This window comes from Accipiter gentilis, chromosome 25, assembly GCF_929443795.1.
Source record: "Accipiter gentilis chromosome 25, bAccGen1.1, whole genome shotgun sequence".
NCBI classification, from domain to species: Eukaryota; Metazoa; Chordata; class Aves; order Accipitriformes; family Accipitridae; genus Astur; species Astur gentilis.
This window is the reverse complement of record NC_064904.1, coordinates 5,746,953-5,768,166: the sequence shown is the minus strand read 5'-3', so window position 1 is coordinate 5,768,166 and position 21,214 is coordinate 5,746,953. Positions and strand designations below refer to the sequence as shown.

General features: G+C 50.2%; 1 protein-coding gene across 2 annotated transcripts; it reads right to left on the bottom strand.

Moving 5' to 3' along the window:
* Positions 1–1,161: 1,161 nt before the first annotated feature.
* Positions 1,162–15,728, bottom strand: CHGA (chromogranin A). 2 transcript variants are annotated; one of them, XM_049828621.1, is made up of 8 exons: positions 15,491–15,728; positions 14,924–14,970; positions 10,856–10,949; positions 10,365–10,433; positions 8,139–8,237; positions 6,017–6,523; positions 5,098–5,561; positions 1,163–1,699 (listed from the first exon to the last, which is right to left on the bottom strand). In XM_049828621.1, exons 1-8 carry the CDS (start codon positions 15,534–15,536, stop codon positions 1,616–1,618), a joined length of 1,410 nt encoding a protein of 469 aa, XP_049684578.1. In that variant the 5' UTR covers positions 15,537–15,728; the 3' UTR covers positions 1,163–1,615. The 2 variants fall into 2 exon arrangements, with proteins under 2 accessions (XP_049684579.1, XP_049684578.1); XM_049828622.1 differs by lacking the exon at positions 8,139–8,237 and having other exon boundaries at positions 1,162–1,699.
* Between the last annotated feature and the right edge of the window lie 5,486 nt (positions 15,729–21,214).

The window sequence follows — 21,214 nt, the reverse complement described above, 5'->3', positions numbered from 1 at the left end:
GAGACTCACACCTCACTCCGGTGCACTTTCCCCAGCCAGGCTCTCACCCTGTGACTTGTCCCGGCTCGCGCCCTGTGCCGGAGCAGCTTTCGGGCCGTGCCTCAGCCTCGCTGCTTCCCCCTGCTGCTGTGTGGCCGCCCAGGGCTGGGGGCGAGGGGCACTGCCCCCTCAGCAGCTCCTCCAGCCCTCCCTGGGGAAGCTCGCCTGGTGGGCAGAGGACGGCTCTGGACACTCAGGGCTTCCTGTGCCGAGGGGACCCCGCCCGCCCGCCTCCGCTGCGGTTCACTCTACGGGCCAACAGCACTGATCTTTTTAGCAGAATAAAGGACTATGTTGAGTTCAAAGCCTGACAGCCATTCCCTGAGCATCTCGGCTGTTCTGTGGGCTGCAGGTGATGGGAGACAACTGAGCTTCGCACTGGGGGGTGGGATACAGCCCTGGCAGCGGGATGCTCTTTTCCTCTCCTGGTGATACACACAGAAAGTCTAAAATCTTATGGTCGGTGTTCAGAGACACTTGGGGCAAGCTTCCTGAGCCCGGACACCACCTGGTCCCCCAGCTGGAGATTGGCCTGAAGCCCAAAGGATGGGGAAGGTTCTGCCCGTTAGTGCTGTGCCAGCAGGCCACCACGGCTCCTGTGAGCCAACGTGCAGGAGGGGCGTCCCCTCAGGACCAGCCTTCACTTCTGGGGGAACACAGACCAGTGGAGTTTTCCTCGTGACCAGCCTATTTGTTACTTTTTTTTTTTTAACCCACTTGTGCGTTGTCCAAAAAGCTTGACTTCGTTAAGTATTGCCCCAGTGTTTAAACTTCTAACCTGTTTCCTCTCTGGTCAACCCTGTGTTCATCGATGAACTACGGATGTGACCCACGTCTCACCGAAGCATGCAGGACACCCAGCATCGGGGCTGGGCTGTACGGCACCGCCGGGCCCCAGGCGGGCAGGGAGAGAGCCCCGCGGCGCTTGGGGCCTCAGGGAGGTCTCCTCGATGCTGGGCCTCGGCGGGCAGCAGCGCTGGAGCCTGGGTGAGGAGGGAAATGCCACCACAAGGTGTCTGTGGTGAGGGGAGGCCTCCATTCCCCCTCCTCTCTGCCAGGACCAAACAAGCCCTGCAGCGTGCTGACAACCAAGACTGAAGCTACCAAAACAAAGGAAGCAACCCACTGCAGTTTTATTTTTCCTTAGATAAATTTTTTATATAGAATATATTACAGTCAGAGTTCTCAGCTTTTAATCAAAAGATAACAAGTTATTGCAGTTTTTTACCCAGTGAAACTACCGGTGGAAGGAGAACTTTCTAGAAAGCTGTCTTGTCTTTTAAAAAAAAGAGGGAAAAAACCCCCACCCAGACAGAAAATACACATGTAGGTTGCGCTTCGCACCCACAGGCACCCAGCCGGGCGGGTGGGCATCTGTGTGGACAGGGGAGCGTGAGGTGAAGAAGCGGCGATGGGCACAACACTATGGCGAGGCAGGCAGGCCTGGATGCTAGCAAGGTGGGTTTCCTAGGCACGATGCTTCTGCTCCAGCTTAATTGCTTTTAAATCAGGAAATGAAAACGTGGGGCGGGGGGGAGAGGAGGGCGGCGGCCGTGGCTTTCACCTGCGCAGGCCCTCAGCCTCGCCTCAGCTCGTGCAGCTTGTGGGCGACGCGCTCCAGTTCCGCCTCGATGGCAGCCAGGCTCTCCAGCTCCTGGTCCTGCAACGAAAGCCCAGGGCATGTGTCAGCAGCTGCAGGCGGGCAGCCATCGCCCCCCAGAGCTACGGAAAGCCTTGCCTGGGGCTAGCTGCCAGTGGTGGCACGAGCACAGCCGTTTCTTGCCCCATCCCCTCAGCCCGCTCCTGCGTTTGCCCCTCTGGACAGATGTCTGTGCACAACACTAATTAGTCCTGTCCTAATGTTAAATCACTGCAGCTGGTGATGGGGACAAGACATGCAGCCACTATCCCTGCTGCCCGGCAGGGCAGCCCCCAGCAGGTCTTTCTCTCCAGAGCATGGGGCTGGAGAGAGATAGCGGCTGGCAAGCTGGGGCTGGGGCAGGAGCTGCTGAACAGCACTGGGCGCCTGCGTTGAGGCAGTGGTGTCAAACCGGGACAGGCACAGGTGCCTGCCATCTGCAGCAAGTGCAGCATGCGCCCTGTTCATGGAGGGGACGGCAGTGTCCCCTCTCCCCAGGCTGTGCTGGGTGTCCACATGTACCTCCAGTATCAGAAGAGGCTTTTCTGCTGGGGAAAATAGTGACTGAGGAAGCCGTCACTTAAAGGCTCAAACTGCCCATCGCTTTTCTATAGTGGCTCTTGTATATCTATGCTGTCACCTGAAGCTATTTTATTTAGCACAGGTACTCAAATTTGTAACTGCGTGGCCTTGCCTGAACTCTGGTCATATGCAACTGGCCCTGTCTCGCTGTTCAGCCCCAGCCCTGCCCGTCCCTCACGGCTGCCATCAGCTCACCACAGATCACGCGCTCGCCAGTGCAGCAGCAGACTCTGAGGGAGCAAACTTGGGACTGTGCTAAAAGTGCCTTTTTCTGTCGGCAGAGCTGAGGTGATGGCCCCTCTCCTGTGCGGAGAGAGCAAAGCCTTGCCACTGTCGGCAGCAGCTGTCAAGCATGGGCAGATGCTGAGCCACTGGTGTGCACTGTATGTGGTTAGTGGGAAAAAAAGAAAGTATGTAAAAAAAAAGGCATTTTTCTCATCCCTGAGCTATTTTGCTGAACAGGGAAAAACTCATGCTGCCCCTCCGCAGGGCTCTTGGCTCAGCCTCTGGGAAGGCTCCAGCTACAGCAGTGTGCTGGCAGCTCGGGGTGCCCACCAGCAGCCAGGGGAGCCAGACTGAGCCCAAGCAGCTGTTCCAGCATGTTTTGTTTGCAGTGGGTCAGGGAGCAGCCGGCTGAGGTGCACCTTGCTGGAGGAGAGCTTTGGCTGCAACCGGAGCCCCCAAGAAGTGAGAAAATAGCACTGTGCTGAGATCCTCCACAGCATCCAAAGATAGGAGAGGTCAGACCCAAACCACTGCCTCGTGCTGTGCCCGTGCGCCCTGGCTCGCTCCTGCCTGACCCCGTAGGCTTGGCCCCCGTGAGCACAGGGGACAGCACTCAGCCTCTGGCTGTGCCGCACTGGCCAAGTCACGCAGCCTGAAAGTGAGGAGAGGGGGCAGGATGGCAGCTGCTCTGACAGAGCTGGAGCCTGTGCCTTTCTTTCCCTCACTGCTGGGTGCCTGGTGTGACGGCTCCTCACTGACTCCCAGAGGCACTGATCTAGTTTAAAAAAACCCCAAAAGTCTTGTTGCAACTGTAAACATAGCAGTTTTACAGCCTCAACAACTTCCTTCCCAGTCCGTGTTTGGAGGCTGAGCCGACCACTTTGCAGACAAGGTGTACCCCAGAGCTGCTGGCAGGGGTGGGTGCAGAGCAGCCTTCTTGGGGGAGAGACCTGGGACATAAGCAGGTGAGGCGGTGGATGGGGCAGGTGCATACCTCCTTGGCAGGCACCTGCTGCATGCCTCCTTGGAGCGGAGATGTTTGGCTTTGCTTTGAACCAACACGACTGGAGATGGATGCCCTCTCAGTGGGGGACGCTGACAGGAAACCTTTGGGCAATGTTTTGGTGCATAGCTAAGGCACGAGGGTTGTTTTGGAGGCAAGAGAGCTGCAGCAAACTGGCTTTACTCACCTGCTGTCCCAGTCTGTTCCCAGGCACCTGATCATGGCTTGTCCCAGAGCAAACACTGGCAGAGCCCATGCCCAGCCCCACTGTCCAGCTCCCTGCACTATCCCAAATAAACATCCATGTCTGCAGCTGGGCCTCAGCACAAAGGTGAAACCACGACTCCTGGCTGCCAGGGAGGGGCTGAGCTGCCACATAGCATCCACACACAAAGCTGCCCAGCAGAAAAAAGACCTGGGGTGCTGGTTGACAGCCGGCTGAATGTGAGCCAGCAGTGTGCCCAGGTGGCCAAGAAGGCCAACAGCATCCTGGCCTGTATCAGAAATAGTGTGGCCAGCAGGAGCAGGGAGGTGATCGTCCCCTGTACTGGGCACTGGTGAGGCCGCAGCTGGTGTCCTGTGTTCAGTTTTGGGCCCCTCACTGCAGGAAAGACACTGCGGTGCTGGAACATGTTCAGAGAAAGGCAACCAAGCTGGTGAGGGGCCTGGAGCACAAGTCTTATGAGGAGCAGCTGAGGGAGCTGGGGCTGTTTAGTCTGCAGAAAAGGAGGCTGAAGGGAGACCTTATCACTCTCTACAACTACCCAAGAGGAGGTTGTAGCGAGGTGAGTGCTGGTCTCTTCTATGAAGTAACTAGTGATAGGATGAGGAAATGGCCTCAAGTTGTGGCAGGGGAGGTTTAGGTTGGATATTAGGAAAAATTTCTTTACTGAAAGGGTTGTCAGACATTGGAACAGGCTGCCCAGGGAAGTGGTGGAGTCACTATCCCTGGAGGTGTTCAAAAAGCATGTAGACAGGGCACTTCAGGACATGGTTTAGTGGGTATGGTTGGTGGTTAGACTTGATGATCTTGAAGGTCTTTTCCAACCCAAATGATTCTATGATTGTATGATCATGCAAGGTACTAGGGAAGGATGTCTCTGACTTTGGAAGCCTGGCTTGGATGTATTCCCATAGCTGTCAACCATTTCCACTTCAATGACCCAGCTATCTCACCATGGCTGTGCCTCTGGTTTACCTCTGTAGGAGGTCTGACAATACTGACTTCTCCCTGAGCCAAGGAAAGCATTCCTTTTGACTTGGAGGGGCTTTGGGACACAAGACCCACTCCCAGGCTCCAGATACAGCTCTGGTTGCCATGTCCAGCACAGGCCAGTGCAAAAGTCCTGTCACATTTTCAAGACTCTCTGGGGCAGGGCATGTTTTTGCACTAGTCACTAAAACAAGGATAAAAACCAAAAGCACAGCCAGGTGCAAATCTCAATAATCCTAGGGCTGAATGACTAAAAGGTCACCAAGCATCTCCTTAACGTCACAGAGAACTAATGCTGGCTGCGTAACGCCAAGGTACCATCCACATCTCCAGGCATAGTTTGGATTGCCAAGTAATAACAGGGTGGGATTTATTCTTAAGCCTATGTATACCAACCTCCGTTCTCCTGTTAGCACTGCCTTCCTCATCCTTCTTTTCTTCAGGCATGGGAGCAAGCGGGAAGCCTCCTTCACTGCTGTCCTCCTTGGAGTGATGCTTCCATGACCTCCTCACATCTTCCTCTGGACTACTGAAATCATACTTGCGGGACCTAAATGCCATTTTCATGGACCTGTCTGGGTCTTCCCCACTATCATTTTCCTCCATGCGCTTCTTTGATGTCAGCTGCTTGGCCAGCTCATCCATTTTGTTCCACCTCTTGGAGTCTTCCCACTCTCTGGAGGACTCCTCCTCCATCTCCTCGCTTTTGGCATCCCTGGGCTGGAAGGTGTCTTCCTCCTCCTGCATCCCCTCATCCTCCAGGTGATGCCTTCCTCCTCTCAGTGCCCGGGGCTGCTCTTCCTCCTCATCCTCCTCAGAGCTCCGCCCGTCTTTGCCAAATCCCAGAGCATTGTCATTATCTGAAAGAGCATTAAACACAACAGTGAGCACAAGTGTTAACCTAGTTACGCTCCACCTTTGAACCAAGCTTTCAGGGGCAATGCAAGGTGGGTTTCATGACTTAGGCCCATTTTCCCAGGATTCTGGAAATACCCACTCTCACATCACTGTGTCAGTAACAGGGCTTGGAGGCAGCGGTCAAAAACCACATAGGAAGTTCAAGAAAAAGAAATTAGTTGTCCTCAGGTGCTATGAAAACTGAGCAGCAGGCAGCTGCCGGGCCTGTTACCCACTGTGTGTGGGCCCCCATGGTTGGGTGCTTGCGGGGCAGTCTGGGTGGCTGTCTGTGCGGGTATTTCTGTAAACCCGGTAAGCACCTGCCTGAACTTTTAGGCTTTAAAGCCTCTTATCCGTCTGTCTCAGTGCTCTCAGCTCACCCTGGGGAAGTATCAGTGCAGTTGTCTGAGATACGTACTGCCGTCTCCCTCCATCTCCTCGGCCTCCTCATCCTCCTCAGCCAGATCAAGTGACCTCTCTGCTTCGGTAGGGTCCTCCTCTGCAGCATCGTCTCCTCCGTCATCCTCCCGCTCCACACGCTCCCCTGCCACCTGCTTGCTCTGCTCCTGGCCCTGCCTGGACGGCTGCTCTCCCTCATCCTCGAGCTCCAGGCTGTCCCTGGGGCCTCTGGGCTGCTCCTCTTCATCCCCTCGCTGCTGCTGCTCATCTTTGCTGAAGACTTTGCTGATGCGGTTGTCCAAAGCTTCGTCTCGCTGGGCATGCTCTATGTCCCCAATCTCATTGCTCTCTGCTTCCTCTCGATCCTCCTTCTTGCCAGGGTCAGCATCCCGTGGCCTGGACTCCCTCTCCTCCAGGCTGTTTTTTCCTTCCTCTCTTGAATCTTCATTTTGCTGGGTTTTCTGTGCTGCCAGCTCAGCCAGGGACCCTGTGGGCTGCTCCTCTTCAGGGCGCTCCACTGCTGCATCTGCAGAGGGAGGAGCAAGAAGCAACACCTCTCCTGAGAGCTCATTTCACAACCAGCGAAGCCCGTGCATTTCTTAGGGAGCTTTAGCCCTGCTCAGCAATCTGCTTAACCAGCCCATGGAACCTTTCACAAGTCACTTCAACATATGCTTGCGTTCAAGCAAGCCGATGCTCTCAGTGGTGCCTGCTCTCCTGGAGAGACTCACAAGGCTGAAATTAAACATATGCCGAAGTGCTTTGCTGCAGCACGGTCCTTATCACCACCTCTTGAGATGCCAGCAATAAACTTGCCCCCATGAAACCAGATCGCATGTAAAATGAAATGTTTTAGGAGTGTAATACAGCACTTGTACAGCTCTCCCTGCTCCAAGTGCTGCGCTAACACTGCATCCTTGTTTCTCCCACCAGGCTGAAGAGGCAGCCACCGCTGTTTGCGGGCAAGCCAGAGGGAGCGAGGGCCAGCTCTGCTTCTGCAAAGCAGATACTCAGCAGGAGCTTAATGTGGGCTGTGTATTTGCTCTTGCTCATGTCAGAGACTGGCCTCTTTTAACATACTTAGCCATAGAAATCACTTTGCAAAAGAAAAGGTGGGGGGGCTAAAGAGCAGTGGGAAAAGCCAGATGGGTATGGAAAGGCAAGCGCAGCCCCAGGCAGGACTGAGGAGAGTGCTAAGGTGAGGGCATGCAGAGAGCCAGTCACACAGGGCTCGTGACCACACTGCACTGGTGTCACTGGGCTGCCTGCGGGCCTGGGCAGCCCAACATGCTACGCTTCATCCTCATGCAGTCTCCACACTGCTGGAGCACGAGGCTCAGGTCTGCCCTGGCAGGAGGGAGACCCAGTGCCACCCGTCCTCTCCGTTGGCTTTTGGCCGTGCTGGCTGCAGCAGCAGCCCCCAGGGGTATTGCTCCTCATCGCTTTGGGCACCTTTGGGCTGACATTGTGGTATCACTGTCCCACCATGGCTCAGCCACACACCCCAGATCCCGCTTGAGACCCTCTGCGGGGGGTGCTGTGGCTGGACAAGAAATCATATCACCCCACATTGGCATTGTGTCTTCCTGATGTGGAAAAGGGAAGGTGCTGAACCCTCCTTTCCACTACACTGCCTGTCTAGCCAGGCCATGGAAATATAGCGACAAGGGGAAATGCGAGCTGAATGTGGTCTTTTGTGTGAGTGTGTGTACTACGTGTATCCCAAGTTCAATTTTCCCTTCAGAGACCCATAACCTACTATCTTGGATGCCTGGAAACAAGGGCAGCAGGAGCAGACCCAAATCACTCTTGCCTATGTCACTGATTCTTTCAGCATGGGATTTCCCTAGCTGTGACTCATTTGAAGCATGAAGAGTGAGTGACAGTGTTGGCAGCAGTGTGGAAAAGATCAGTATCAGTTTGGTAACAACTTGACCATCACCAGTTACTATAGCTCAGAAATTACATGTTGTTTAAACTGGTAAAGAACAAAGCAAACACTGGGTTGCTTGTGTGTGTCAGCGGCAGCATCAAAGCAGATGCCTAAATGAGAAGCAGATGGACGTATCAAGGTTGTTAGAAAGAACATCCTTGTTTACAGCCTGACCTGGATTTCCTGGGGGGGGAAGGCTGACACTGACCTCTCTGCTTGTTCTTGTCATTCTGACTTTCAAGGACTTCGGAAAGTTCATCTTCAAAGCCACTGTTTTTCTTCTGCTGCTGAGTTCGCTCATTGGCACCTGCATCAAGTAACAAAAAGTAGGGAAAGGCAACAGCCTGTCCTGTGTTTCAGAAAGTAGAGGTGGGATAATAGTTCTCTGCCCTTTATAATTATATGTATATTTTCTACAATCTGCCAAAGGGGAGCTGCAAAAAGAAGTGAGACTGGAGGATGAATCAAGTGCAGGAACAAAGCCACCATCAAAAACATCACCATCTGCAGGAAAGAAAAAGGTCTCTAAACAAACAGAGAAGCAGGGTTGCTAGGAAAACTAATATTGATGGTGAGCTAGGCAATAAGAGATGCTGAACTGCAGCACACTGAGGCCAACAAAAGACTTAAGCATTGGAGTACTGAAGGATAAAAATCGCCTCCTGCCAGATGCTGCCCACGTAGCTCTGTGGAGGTGAGCACTGAGAGCCTCTGCCCTCTAGCCTGGCTGTGGGGGCCACTCTCCCCAGGGCACTGGGAGGAAGAAACAGCATTCATTCCTGCTCTGGGGAGAGTCTGGGGCTCCAAGGCCACACACCTTAGCTTCTGGGATTATGGAGCCAGCTTGACAAAAGCAACACCCCAGAAAAGGTATCTGAAGGCAGAATGAGCTGGAGGTCAGAGAGCAGCTGTCCTGGCAACCAGTGCTCCCCAGGCAGCCCTATCCCAATGGGATCTGCAAGCCAAGCAAGCCCTGTCTAACCCAGCTCACACCCTGCTTCTATAACTTAATGCAAAGGCAAGAGCCAACACTGCCAGCCCGGTCCTCTCTAGCCCTACACTGGGCAGAGCTGGATGGTGTGAGCTCTCCAGCCTAAGCAGGACCAGCTGTAGCAGCACAGAGGAGACCAAGATAGACATCTTCGCTTTTCCCTTGGCCTACATGACTCTCCCACCCCCAGTCACTGTGATCTGTAGATTAGAGTTCATGTTGCCCCGGGACAAAATGGTGTGATGGGCTCAAGCCAAGGAAAGAGTGGAGCAAGATGCAGTTCTGTGAAACAAGTCCCTTCATGTGGACTCCATGCTGTATGGCACAGCCTGATAGCTGAGCACTCCCCCTCACAACCCTGGTGTGCCTGGGCAGCATCATCCCAGTGCACTGAAGAGGCCCAGGTTTCTTTCTTCTGGATCACCAGAGCATCCACGGAGCCTGTCTGAGGTCACTGCCCCGCTGGCCCCTTCACCAGTGGCATATGGGTAGTGACCAAACTATGGCTTTGGGAGCTGCATGAGCCTCTCTCCCAATATTGACTTCCTGAATTTTTCCTCTCCCTTCTCCCTGTTGCCTCTGTGGCTTCCCTGCTCTGGAAGCAGTCTGGTGGCACTGTCTTCCAGCCATCCCTGGCAGCTGTGCCACACAGGAGCAGGGCACAGGGACGCCCTGGCGAGGGAGGGCTGCCATCTGGGTTACCCCAGGGAGAAGGAAGAGGGAAGGCCAGGAGCTTCTCTCCCTGCAGCCTGGGGAGAGCCCTGTTGCAGCCTCAACCAGACCACCTGGGCAGAGGGACCTGCACTGGCTTTGAAGTAGTCCTGTGCCTGGGACCTGCACATCAGCCCTGGGGACCTAGGCACCTGAGAATAGACCTTTTTCTCTTTGCACACCCCTTTGCACAGCTCTGTGCTGCTGCTGCTCCCACATTGACCCACAGTGAGCAGCCTGCACCTCTCCAAACCAGAGAAACTTGCACTGAAGTTAAGAAAGCCAACAGAAAATCCCCATTAGCTCAAGGACATTTTCACTGGGGTCTTTTTGATGCAAGTCCCACTCAGTGCTCAGTCAGGCTTCCTTTCTGCCACACCTGGGTTTACTGCTAGACTCCAGCTGCACAAAGAGGGAGCTGGTGGTTATTTGTTGAATTAAATTATAGCATTTCCTTTTAGGGTTCTCCCGCCCCCAAATGCCTACACTCTGCACCACCACCAAGCTACGTTGACAGTCATTTAAATCATCAGATGCATATCAGAATTATTATAGCAAAATTCCTGCCCTCACTCACCTAGTATCTACTGGAAGTCCTGGAACTGTGTTTCCCAGGGCACATTTATATGATGTCAAATTGATGTAAAATACAAAAAAACCCAGACAACAAAACTGTGTGAGGGGCTACAACAAATGAAACCCCTCTTCCAAATAACTATAGTGACACTGTACCTTGAGCAGCAATTTCCTGAAGTTCCTTCAATAAATTTTGGTGGCGAAGGATAGAAATGATTCGTTCATCTGCAATAGGGGAGACTTGGTACAGAAGGTGGTCAAAGACAAGCTCCCCCCCACCCCCAGGAAGTGAAAAAGTACTCCAAATCCACCTCCCTCTTCGTTTTCTCTTTTCTCTCCCTTGGCCTGATTTGTTGTGGCATGTCTTAACTGTGTGGTTAAGATGACAGGAAGGTCCCATGAAAACCAGGCAGCGTCATGTCACCCAGCACTCCCCTGGCCACGGTGCCAGCATGATGCATGGCCTGGGCTGAGCAGCAGCTCTGTCCCTGCTTCTGGGGCCTCGTGCAGCCCGGTGGGGTGACCATGAGGAAGGTGAGTGTGTCAGGGACCCCTTGTCAGGTGCTAGAGTATGTGTCAGGGCAGCAGCAGCCCCTGCTTGCCAGATCTGCTCTTGCTGATACCCAGCATTAAATCTGAGCCTCTACCTCCTCTGAGTGTTTCTAGGCATTCCTCGCTGATCGGCAGGGGATTTGGCTTCGATAAAGTGTCAGAGATGACCTCTACAATGCACTTCATCACCTAGAAAGAGACAAAAATACAAATTAAACACTGCTTTTTTGTCTTTTTCTCCTAAATCTATTTGTTACCAAGGCTAAAATGCAGCAGATGATGGCACAGATCTTCTTGCTTTTCTGGTCGAGCCAGAACTGAATGTTCAGTTCCTGTTTTACCTAACACAGGAACAGAAGGTACCTGCTGAAACTGAGAAGTGAGCAAATGACACATGGCAATGGAAAGAGCTTCTCCAACATGACACACACTTCAGCTGAGGATCTCATGACTCCAGCCCATCCCAGAGGCTGGGCACGTCAGGAGATTGAAGGGGATCTGGATATATACATAGAAAGCTCAAAATCATCTCAACCTGTATCTCATAAAAGGGCTCAGTGGAAGGCTGTAGAAAGCAACAAGTGGTCATAACTCTTCAGTAGGTGACCTTGAAATCTTGCAAGCTATTTGAGCCCTGAGAAGGCCGCAACAGTTAGGCTGCAGCCAGGCATGGAGGGCGAGGTGAGGCAAATTGTACTTTCAAACACAGATGACAAATACTGCTCTCAAGCCCTAGAGAAGGCCAAGACACTCTGGAGAAGTGTTTGACCTTGTGCTTAAGTGTTCAAGCCATCTGTTATAGACTGGAAGCGCTGTACATGGAGGCAGGTCATTTGAAAGCAAGGAAGTTCTGACACATTCCTTGGAAGCATTTGCAACTGCCTGAGGCAGCTTCCCAGACAGTATGAACTCTGGGCCTGCCCTTTCCAGCAGCCCTTTTCTTTGGTGTAAAATGAGAAGCATTATTTATGTAGTTTGTCCCCTGTACTGAGATTGCAGGCTTAGCTCTTAGCAGCACCACTGATCCCACAGGGATCACCCAGGGCTGTATGTGTCATAGAAGAATGAAAGCCACGGGCGCAAAGGCAAGGTGGCACCTCTGGCATGGGTGAAGGCATCCTTGCCACGCTGAGACAGGCCACCAGGAGCCCTGCTGTGTGGTCATGGTAGACCCAAACAGTCACACAGGAGAGAAAACAGCATTCACTACAGTCTGGTGCCGGTTAGTGGTGCATGAATTAGGCTGTTTAGTTCAAAAGGATGATTATTTATAAAGCAGCCTAGAAAGTATGCAGGGCTTACAAGTGCCTGTGGAAAAAAAGAGGCTAAATTGAAAAAAAAGAATACAAGTAAGCCTTGAGGACAAAAAAGTTCACACACTGAACCTCTTTCTCCTGATGATTTCTGCTGGCAGTCCTAAAAGCCCTGACCTCCCTCACAAGGTGCCATTCTCAGGAGAGCAGGGCACTGTGGCTGCAGTAGAAATTAAACACAAGTCAGCAACTCCCAGTCATCTACAATGTTGCCCATTCAAGCAATCAGATATGTTCATTGACCAGCTGGAATGGGCAAATTTTTGCCCTGTGTAAGGAGAGAATTCTGCTTTTACAGATCACTGCCGTAAAATGCTGAACGCTTACTTACACATTTTGAGGGGATTGCTGTATTTGAAGTTACAGGAAAGATCAAATTAAAAGAAAGCGAGGAAATTTCCCTTGTATCATTCTCCTATACCACAAGCAATCCATTAATATTGATTTTAGATGACTTTCAGTCACTTCACTCTACCATTAAATAGAACACATCCCAGATTCTTATCCTTCCCTCCTGTGTTTCCCAACCTCTGGAGCCACTTATTGCAGCAGTATTTGAAGAAGCTTCAGAAGTAACGACTTTCTCAGCATGAGAAATAAGAATCTGGGCCAATGAGATACTCTATAGAAACTTTTTGAAGATTTCTAAGCTGAGTTAAGGTCTTTGTCTGAACACAAAGAAACACATCAGTCACCACAGAAATATGGCCAGCTCTATGGAGGAACTTTGTAACATAATGAAATGAAGAGTGCAGTCATTCCACAACAGTCTCCTTGACTTTTTGTAATAGCAAGTCTTGCAGAGTAACGTTTCACAAGGTCATGAAATAACAGCCTGCATCAGGAAATGGAGGAGATTCTTTCCAAATGAATGTAATTAATCCAGTGCAGAAACTCGGACTGAAATTTTGCCATAGCTAGCCTCTAATTGTGAACATGTCACTAGATCCTTAAGAGCTGCTCATGCTGTCCCTACACAGAAATCTCCAAAGGATCATGTCTTTACAAGGATAGACTTCACCACGTTTGAGCTTGGCTATGCTCAGGCCCTTCTGAAATGTATGGTTTTAGTTGAGAAATAGTGTCCTTTGAGCACAAGAGTGGGCAAACACCAGAGATATTATAAATGCTTTGGTCATGTTCAGCTCCCCATGGAAAGCCCTTGCTGTAAGGAAAGCCTGATGAGCTGCCCAGGAGAGGCCTGCAGGTACGGAGTACCCATTACATAGCCCTGAGTCACCCACAAATGCTGGTGGTACAGAACATGGTGTGTAGGAAGGGCTGCAGTGCTCACTGCTGTACCCATGTGATGATGTCCCTGCCCTGATCTGTCCAATGAGACCAGGACTTCCTTCACTGAAATGCTGTGTCTCAGAGGATGGTGAAGGCAGAAGAGCCCTAATGGCTCCTTTCAGTTGCAGCGAATTCGAAAGAAAGGTGTGGTCTGATCTTGCTCTCAGGTAGAGCCTGTGTCAGTACCCAGGGAGAGGGCAGGCTTGGGAAAGAAACCTTTCTTGGTGGAGGCATCTCCATGGAGTTGCACCAACTTCCACCAAAGCGCAATGTTTTACACATAGAACATATCAGGGACTAGATCACACAAGGAAAATTGTGGAATTAATGGATCATCCCACCAGATGCCCAATGAGCACCCCACTCTGGCATGGCCAGTTGAAGGGGCAAGTGCCTGCCCTGAGTCCCCTTTCTCAGTTAGCAGCACACGGCCTGAAGCAGGCTCCCAGCGGCTCACAGCTCATGGCTCAGCCCCAGGAAGGGCTAAGCAGGCTAAAAGTCTTAACAAAGCAACAGCTCTCCAGGCCCAGGCACATCTGACAGGAGACGAGGAGGCGTTTCTCACGGCACTTGCCATGTAGGTAATGAGCAGAGACACTGTGCAATGGAGCCTGTGGCTGAGACTGACGTGAATGCGCCCTCCTCTACTGCTGACTGGGGAAAAAACATTATGTGGCTAGAAGATTTCAGGAAACAAAGAAAGATGTTCAAGATGTAAAGGGTAAAGGGCTGGAGTTTCCTTTCTGGACATTAATTTCTGTAGAAGTCTTAATCTGGGCAGCTCAGAGATTGCTCACCTGAAAGACTATAGGAGTTATAAATATCAGGAAGGGTGGGGTTCTGTCACAAATCAACACAGGCAAACACACCTACCCAAGCACTGAGGTGCCAAAAGCTCTTTGGGAGTGCACACACTTGCAAATTGCAGCTATGAATGTCAGAGAGGTATGACACAGATCTATGCACAGAATAAGGCTGGAGAGGTCAGCCAAGTCCCGCACTGCTCGTAGCCATCCAGACAGGCTGAGCAGTAGCTGAGGATGGGACAGATTAGCAGTCTGAGAGTAGCCAGTTGCCTATTTTTCAGGAACATGCATGTTTAAATAACACACCACACACATACAAACACAGATGTATACACCCCCCAAAACACACACAGTTCCAGCAATGCCTGTTCCTGAATCACATCTCCCCCCACTCTACCCTGAGTCACCTCCTGTTGGGAGCTTTGAAAAGGTGAAAGTAGGAGGACTAGGGAGGGTTATACCCAACCTCCATCCCCAGCCTCACCATTGTCCAGACAAGCTTGTTTGCTCCCTCTGGTACATCCTGAGGGACTTCCCTCCTGCCCAGGTGCCCAGTAGTGGATGCATAAAGAGTAAAGCCTTGTAGGAAGGGAGTGGGGATGGATCCTGCTGTAGGGATCTCATGCAAATCCCTGGCACTTCCTACAGGGTAATTCAGCAGGAGCAGCCAAGAACCAAACAGCTAGGTGTGGAGGTTAAACATTACATCCTTCATCTTCACTTGCCCCTTCCAATACAGGCCCATCCTTACCTTAGTGTCACCTTTATTCATGTCGTTTGTCACGGGAAGGGAGATGGCTGTAAGGTGAGGGGAGGGGAAAAAAAAGAGAGCTTGTTATTCACCTCCTCTAGGAGACAAGCAGAGAAATCCTGTCCTGCTAAAAATGGGAGTGGAGAAGAGGGGCATCTCTCTCTGGTAGAAGTGGTCCCTGGGCGGTGCAGCAGCTGGATGTGGGCATTGTGCCCCCCCTCGGGAGAGGGAAGGGAAGGGAAGGGAAGGGAAGGGAAGGGAAGGGAAGGGAAGGGAAGGGAAGGGAAGGGAAGGGAAGGGAAGGGAAGGGAAGAGAAGGGAAGGGAAGGGAAGGGAAGGGAAGGGAAGGGAAGGGAAGGTCCCGTCCCCAGGCTGGCAGTGCCCGGGGGCCCGGGGGCGCGGGGCAGGCAGGGCCCGGCGCGGCCCTCGCCAGTGACCTTGCGGCGGCCGCTGTCCGCGGTGCTGAAGGGGCCGCGGCGGGAGCGGAGCCGGGCGCGGTGGCGCGGTCCGCCGGGCTGAGGGTCCCGGCAGCCGGGGGGACACGGCGCCCAGCCCGGCCCCACTTACCCGGCACGGCCAGGAGCAGGACGGCGAGCACTGCCGGGCGGCTCATGGTGCTGGCGGGGTGGAGGGAGGGAGAAAGGGGCAGAGGGTGAGTCTGTCCCTGGCGTGGGGGCTCCGGGCGAGGTGCCGGGGGGGAGACCAGCACCGTGCGCGTCTACGCCAGTGCCCTGGCTGAAGATCCCAGACGGGGCACTGCAGCAACCGGCTCATTTATATATCTCGGCCCCTCGGAAATGGCGTCAGGAGGAAGCCACCTCCTCCTCTCTCCCCCCTCCCCTCGCACACAGCCTTCTCGTCAGCCTCCCCCACTCGCCGGGTGCCGGAGGAGCGGCCACACGCCAGGATCCCCCCCCCCGCCCCCGCCTCCGCCCCCGCTGCCCGGGCAAAGGTTTCCAGCAGCAAGGTGTCAGGCTCCAGTTGCTCCATCTTCTCACGCTCAGCAGGTGCAGGAAGGCGGTGAGATGCGTTTCCAGGACATCGCTTTTCCAGCGCCTCACCCAACACTGGCAATCGACGAGCGCCTCCGCGTATGTGCCCTCTCTGTATGTACCAGCAGTCAACAGCGAGAGTCACCTCAGGTGCCCCAGCCAGCACGTCCACCTGTAGATGGATCTGCCCTCTAGGGGTGCCCTTGTCTTCCACTGAGCACGGTTTAGCGCAGAAGTTTAGAACAGATGTTGGAAGTTTTTAGATGCCTGTTAAACGCCTCCACAGAGGATAGGAGTGCCTGCAGGACTGGTCCAGAGCCAGGGAACTGGTCACCATGAAACGGGTTTGCCAATGGAGATGCTAAGTCCCAGCTATTTTATGAAAGATTTTTAAGTAGTAGGATATCATTTGGGGCAAACAGCAAAGGCTGGCGGGTCTGTTGCTCAGCTATTGTGACCCTGCTAGCAAATTTTGATAGGTTGCTATCCTTTGTTCAGTGAAGCCTAACAACCTGTAACATTACCCTACACTCTCACTGCTAAGCACTCCAAAGTTGAAGTCACCAAGATTACTTGGTCACTAGTGTCCATTGACAAGGGAGAGAGAGGAAGTAACAAATTGTACCATTCTCTTAGTCACAAGCATTTCCACACTCTTGACAAAACGGCTGTCTGTTCTTTGGATGGAGTGTCTGTCAGGTCAGCCAGCTGGATTCTCTTCTCCAATGCTTCTTTAGGACAACGCTTCTTTAGGAATAGCACCTCTGCTATTCTGCACGATCCCTCAAGCAATTTCAGAGGTCACAGAAGCCAGGGACTTATACTAGAAAATCATATTCAGAAAAATGCACTGTCCTTCTTTCCCACCCTACCTTACTCTGCTCACTGGGGAGGTCTGCACCCAAGGAGCTAGAGAGAACATGTTCTAAGATGACGAGAACTTTTCTATGAGACTAGGGAGTACAGACAGCACTATAGGTTTCCACCTTCTCTTTCCATATGCACATGGAAATGTGCTCCTAAATGTATTTCCAAATGTCCTCCAATATCTATCTGATTTAAATGCATGCTTCAAAAGGCACATTTGGATTGTAAAATCCCACTCATACAAAATCAAAGCTCCCCTTGTCTGTTTTCTATTTAATAGCAGAGAGAAGCTGGAAATAAATTGATCCTCTGAACAGTGCTTTGTGGATGACATTGATTGATGGTTAAATGTTTATAAGATCATGAAATGAACACCCATGACAGTTCTTGTTGTATGGGGAACCTGCATCCTCCAGGAACAATAGATAGCTTTTCTTTTTAGTTGTTGGGTTGGGGGTTTTGTGTGTGTGTGTGTGCATGTGTTGTTGAATTATTTATTGGGGGAGGAGGGAAGGGGGTCATACACAATGGCCTTTTACTCCTTCAGGATACACCAGAGCATTTTAGTCTCTGAGTCTGAAATACTGAACATTATTAAGCTTGTTAGTTCCTATATATTCCTAAGAGATAAACAGATTGATCTGCTTATCAGGCTATGTTTACCAAGTCAATATTTACTTATCCTTACATATAAATGTTGATCTTATTAGGGCAATAAATTATCTCACTTCTAATCCAGTTTCTTACATGAAGCCCTTTTCTTCCCTGGGGCCTCTTTTTGAGAAATAACAGGATGTGTAGTGTCCATGACTATATTTTTTTCTCTCTTTCTCAAGTTGTGGTCTTGCATCCATTAAGTTCATTGCAAAGGAGAAACTGAATGTTTTTCAGGTATGGCGTGCATTCTCCTGCTGTAGTAGCGGATGATGATTTTTTTTCTATTTCTTGCTCCAGGAAAATGGATATGAAACTGTTAATCCAACAATCAGTACTTCTGCTGTTGAAATTTGTCTCATTAGGCACAGCTATATTAGGAACTGTCAAAGTAAAGCATGTTAGGGAAAGATTTATGTCAAAAAGCAAAAGTGATCAAATAAAAAAGTGGCAGGTATTCTGCCACTCAAAGAAAGGCAATGCCAAAAGCAGACTTCAAGGGAAGAGCAGTTTTGTGAATCTCTGAAGTAGTTTGTGTTTTAGTATATGGAGAACAGGAGTAGATCTTTAGTGGGTGGCAACAGGATGAAGATGGACATTTCTGACCAGTTCCAGTCTTATAAAAAAGCCATTTATGTCTGTAGACAGCAATTCCATTTTTCCTTATAGCTGCCCAATTTCTAGTGCATGAAATGTGGTGAGAATGTGGAGAGCCATATACCATTACCTGCCTGCAGTCACTAACATAATGTGCAGATGGACAAAGAGATAAGTTATTGTGATGGGAAAAGGATATTTGCCTTCCTAGCCTGAAAAGTGATTTGAGAAGTTGTCAATGTCTGGATGTATGTAAGTAGACACCCAGCACTGCTGCATTACCCATGCTCTGAGTTGAGTGAACAAGAGGGCCAGCCTGAAAGCCATATTGCTATATGAGTTTCTTCCTATGTATAAGGTCATTTGCTCAAGAGATCATCTGGCTTAAGTGTTTTTCTCCATCAACACATAAGAGTAATTTATTTATTTTTTTTTTAAATTTCAGAATTCAGGAAATAAAACCAAAGAATCTGGTGTATGGCTCTAAGCTACTTTTGAAAGCTTTGCTCTCTAATTTCTTGGCTGAAACTGGGTTAAGAATTCAACCCCTTCCTGCTCTTGGAAACACTGACACTGCATTTCAGACTGCTGTGATTTTACTGATCTGGGAACTGAGGCACAGAAATAGGAAAAGTGTAATTTTCATGAAGATATCAAAAAGGCTTGAAGCCAAGACACAGCTATTACCCACACCCTAACCAAAAAGACCACTAAGCTAAAAATAGGCAACAATTACCTTCTTGCACATGAAATAAATTTATAACAGTTTGACTGAAAAACCTGAATGTAAGCTCACTGCAAAATTAGTAGCAAAGTCTATTAAAACCCCCACATCACACCTTTTCTTCTTTCCCACATTAGTCAATCACACTCGCCTCTCAGTTCCTTCGTACAAGCCTTTCTTGTCTCCCTGTAAGAAGAAATGAGCTTCAAAGCTCAGATTGCTGTTTTGAATATCCATCTACACTATTAAAAGGCAGTCCTCTCTCTACTTTTTCAGGTCAGAGGCAAAATGGTGTTGACTTGCTTTGATTTTCTTAGTCTAGCCTGTGCTTGCACCAACCTGAAATTAATTGATTTTCCTGTTCAAAAGTTTACTTACACGCCCAACATTGTGCCCAATCCTGACAGTAGCTACTGCTCTGCCTATCCACCTTCATCCTTGCCTGGCATGCACAGCTCTCAGTGGGCAGATGGAGTATGTTCTCTGTTGGGAGAAGAGCCTTCTCTGTAGCGATCACAGAATACCATCTGGGCACCCTTACAAATAGCTTCGATCTCAATATAATTTTTCTAAACGTTATTCAAACACCAATATGGAAAATGTTGTACCCCTCCAATGCCTTGTTCGGTTTACCTAGCACTTACAGAAAACCCTCGCTGATTCCTGTGAGCCCCACCAAATCAGTAAGAAAAGATGTAGAGGTGGAGGTTCTCCCCAGGCAGAGTGATCTCAAACAGCCTCCTCAGGAAATTACTGATTATTCCCATGGCTATGGTTTTATTTGACTTGTGACAACAAAGTATTTGTCATGCTAATGTACATATTTAGTAAGACAAAACGATTTTCTAAGTTCTAGAATGGTCTAAAACAAGTTCATGAGAACATAATTGATATTGGTTACTTACGTCCAAAGTTAGAGACAGATAGTCCTGTTTATTGCCCTGCAGGCACTAACAGGGTTCATGAGAGTTAAGAAAAAAAATAATGACAAGAGTCACTCGGGTCTTTGGACCAGCGCTCGTCTTCTGGGGGTCCGTAAGCTCACCAGACTACCTCCACACTGCCAGCAGCTCTTAGCTAATACATGGACCCTCAGTCAGCATCAGCATCATCCCAGATTCTGTACATTAAATGACTGCCTGGTATGTTTTGTAGAGATTAATCTTTTTCCTCATCTTCTGCCTTTAAACACCTGCTCCTTCATTTCTGAAGTGTCCCAAGCTGTCCATCCACTCCAAGCTAGTTGCTCAGTGAACACCAAGTGAGGCACAGGGGTACGTGGGTCTCCTGGGATGCCCATATGGCCAGAGTTTGTATACTGATAAAATGCTGTGAGCAGGGTGAGGGTCTTTTTTGAGATCTAAGTTAGATGCACTTGTGCTAACTTTCCCAGTTCATGGAGATGAAATGACAAAATCCCTAATTAAGAAATAATTACATTAAAAGAACATTTTTACTAATGGCAGGGTTTAGGATTGTGAAACACATAAGCACTTTCCATTCTAGATGCTTTCTTTGATCTCCTTGGTTCATATTGGAAATAATGCACTTGAAGAGATGAAAAGACGACTGAACACAGCCTGCTTTCCTGCCACAGTTGCAGAAGAATGGAGGGAAGGGGTGAGGATCTGAGCATCTGCTCCCTACACCCTTCTGTCCCCAAAATTGCCAGCCACAAAAGTCAAACTTAAGGACTTCCAGGGCATTGCTGTCCCCAAGAATATTCTTCTCCAAACAGTGGCAATAACATATCACTCAAACCACTTACCCAGACATACAGAGCATAAGGACACAGCAGTTGCCATTCTGGGTTGGAGCAGGGAGGCAGGGTCCAGCCAGAAACCCTGGGTCCACCCCAAGAGGCAGGGGCAGGGGCTGGCATGGGAACAGGGCCTCTCCCTGCCCTTGTGCCAGGCTGAATCCCAGCCTCCAAATCTCCTCAGAACTGGGCATCAGCTCTGATGTTTAACAGTGCTCCACAATGTGTTAGTGCTAATTAGAAGTAGCTAGTTTGCTTGTCCCTCTGAACAAAGTCTCTCCTCAAACTTGGTGCCTTCTCAGCCTGAGGACTTCTTATGGCATTAAGTACCACAGCTCACTTAAACAGTGAAAAAAATATTTCATCTGTTGTTTTTAAATTGCCTCTTATCCTGATGCTCAAAGCTGGGAAAAAAACAAAAGTTCTTCTCTCTTCCCTAGTCCAGTGAGGTTTTCATGGATATTTACATTTCTCCCTTACTCATCTCCTTTCCAAGAGAAACAATCCCAATCTTCTGGTTCTCACATGGCTCCTTTAAACCTGGCTACTGGCCCATGAGTCCCACAGCCTACTTACCTATAGCATAGTGCAAAGAGATCCAGGTGTATCCTGCTCTCACCAGGACTTATTTAGTCTTCATTTAGCGTCCCAGAAACTTTCTGGGGATACCTGAAATACCTGGTTTTCATTTTAGCAAT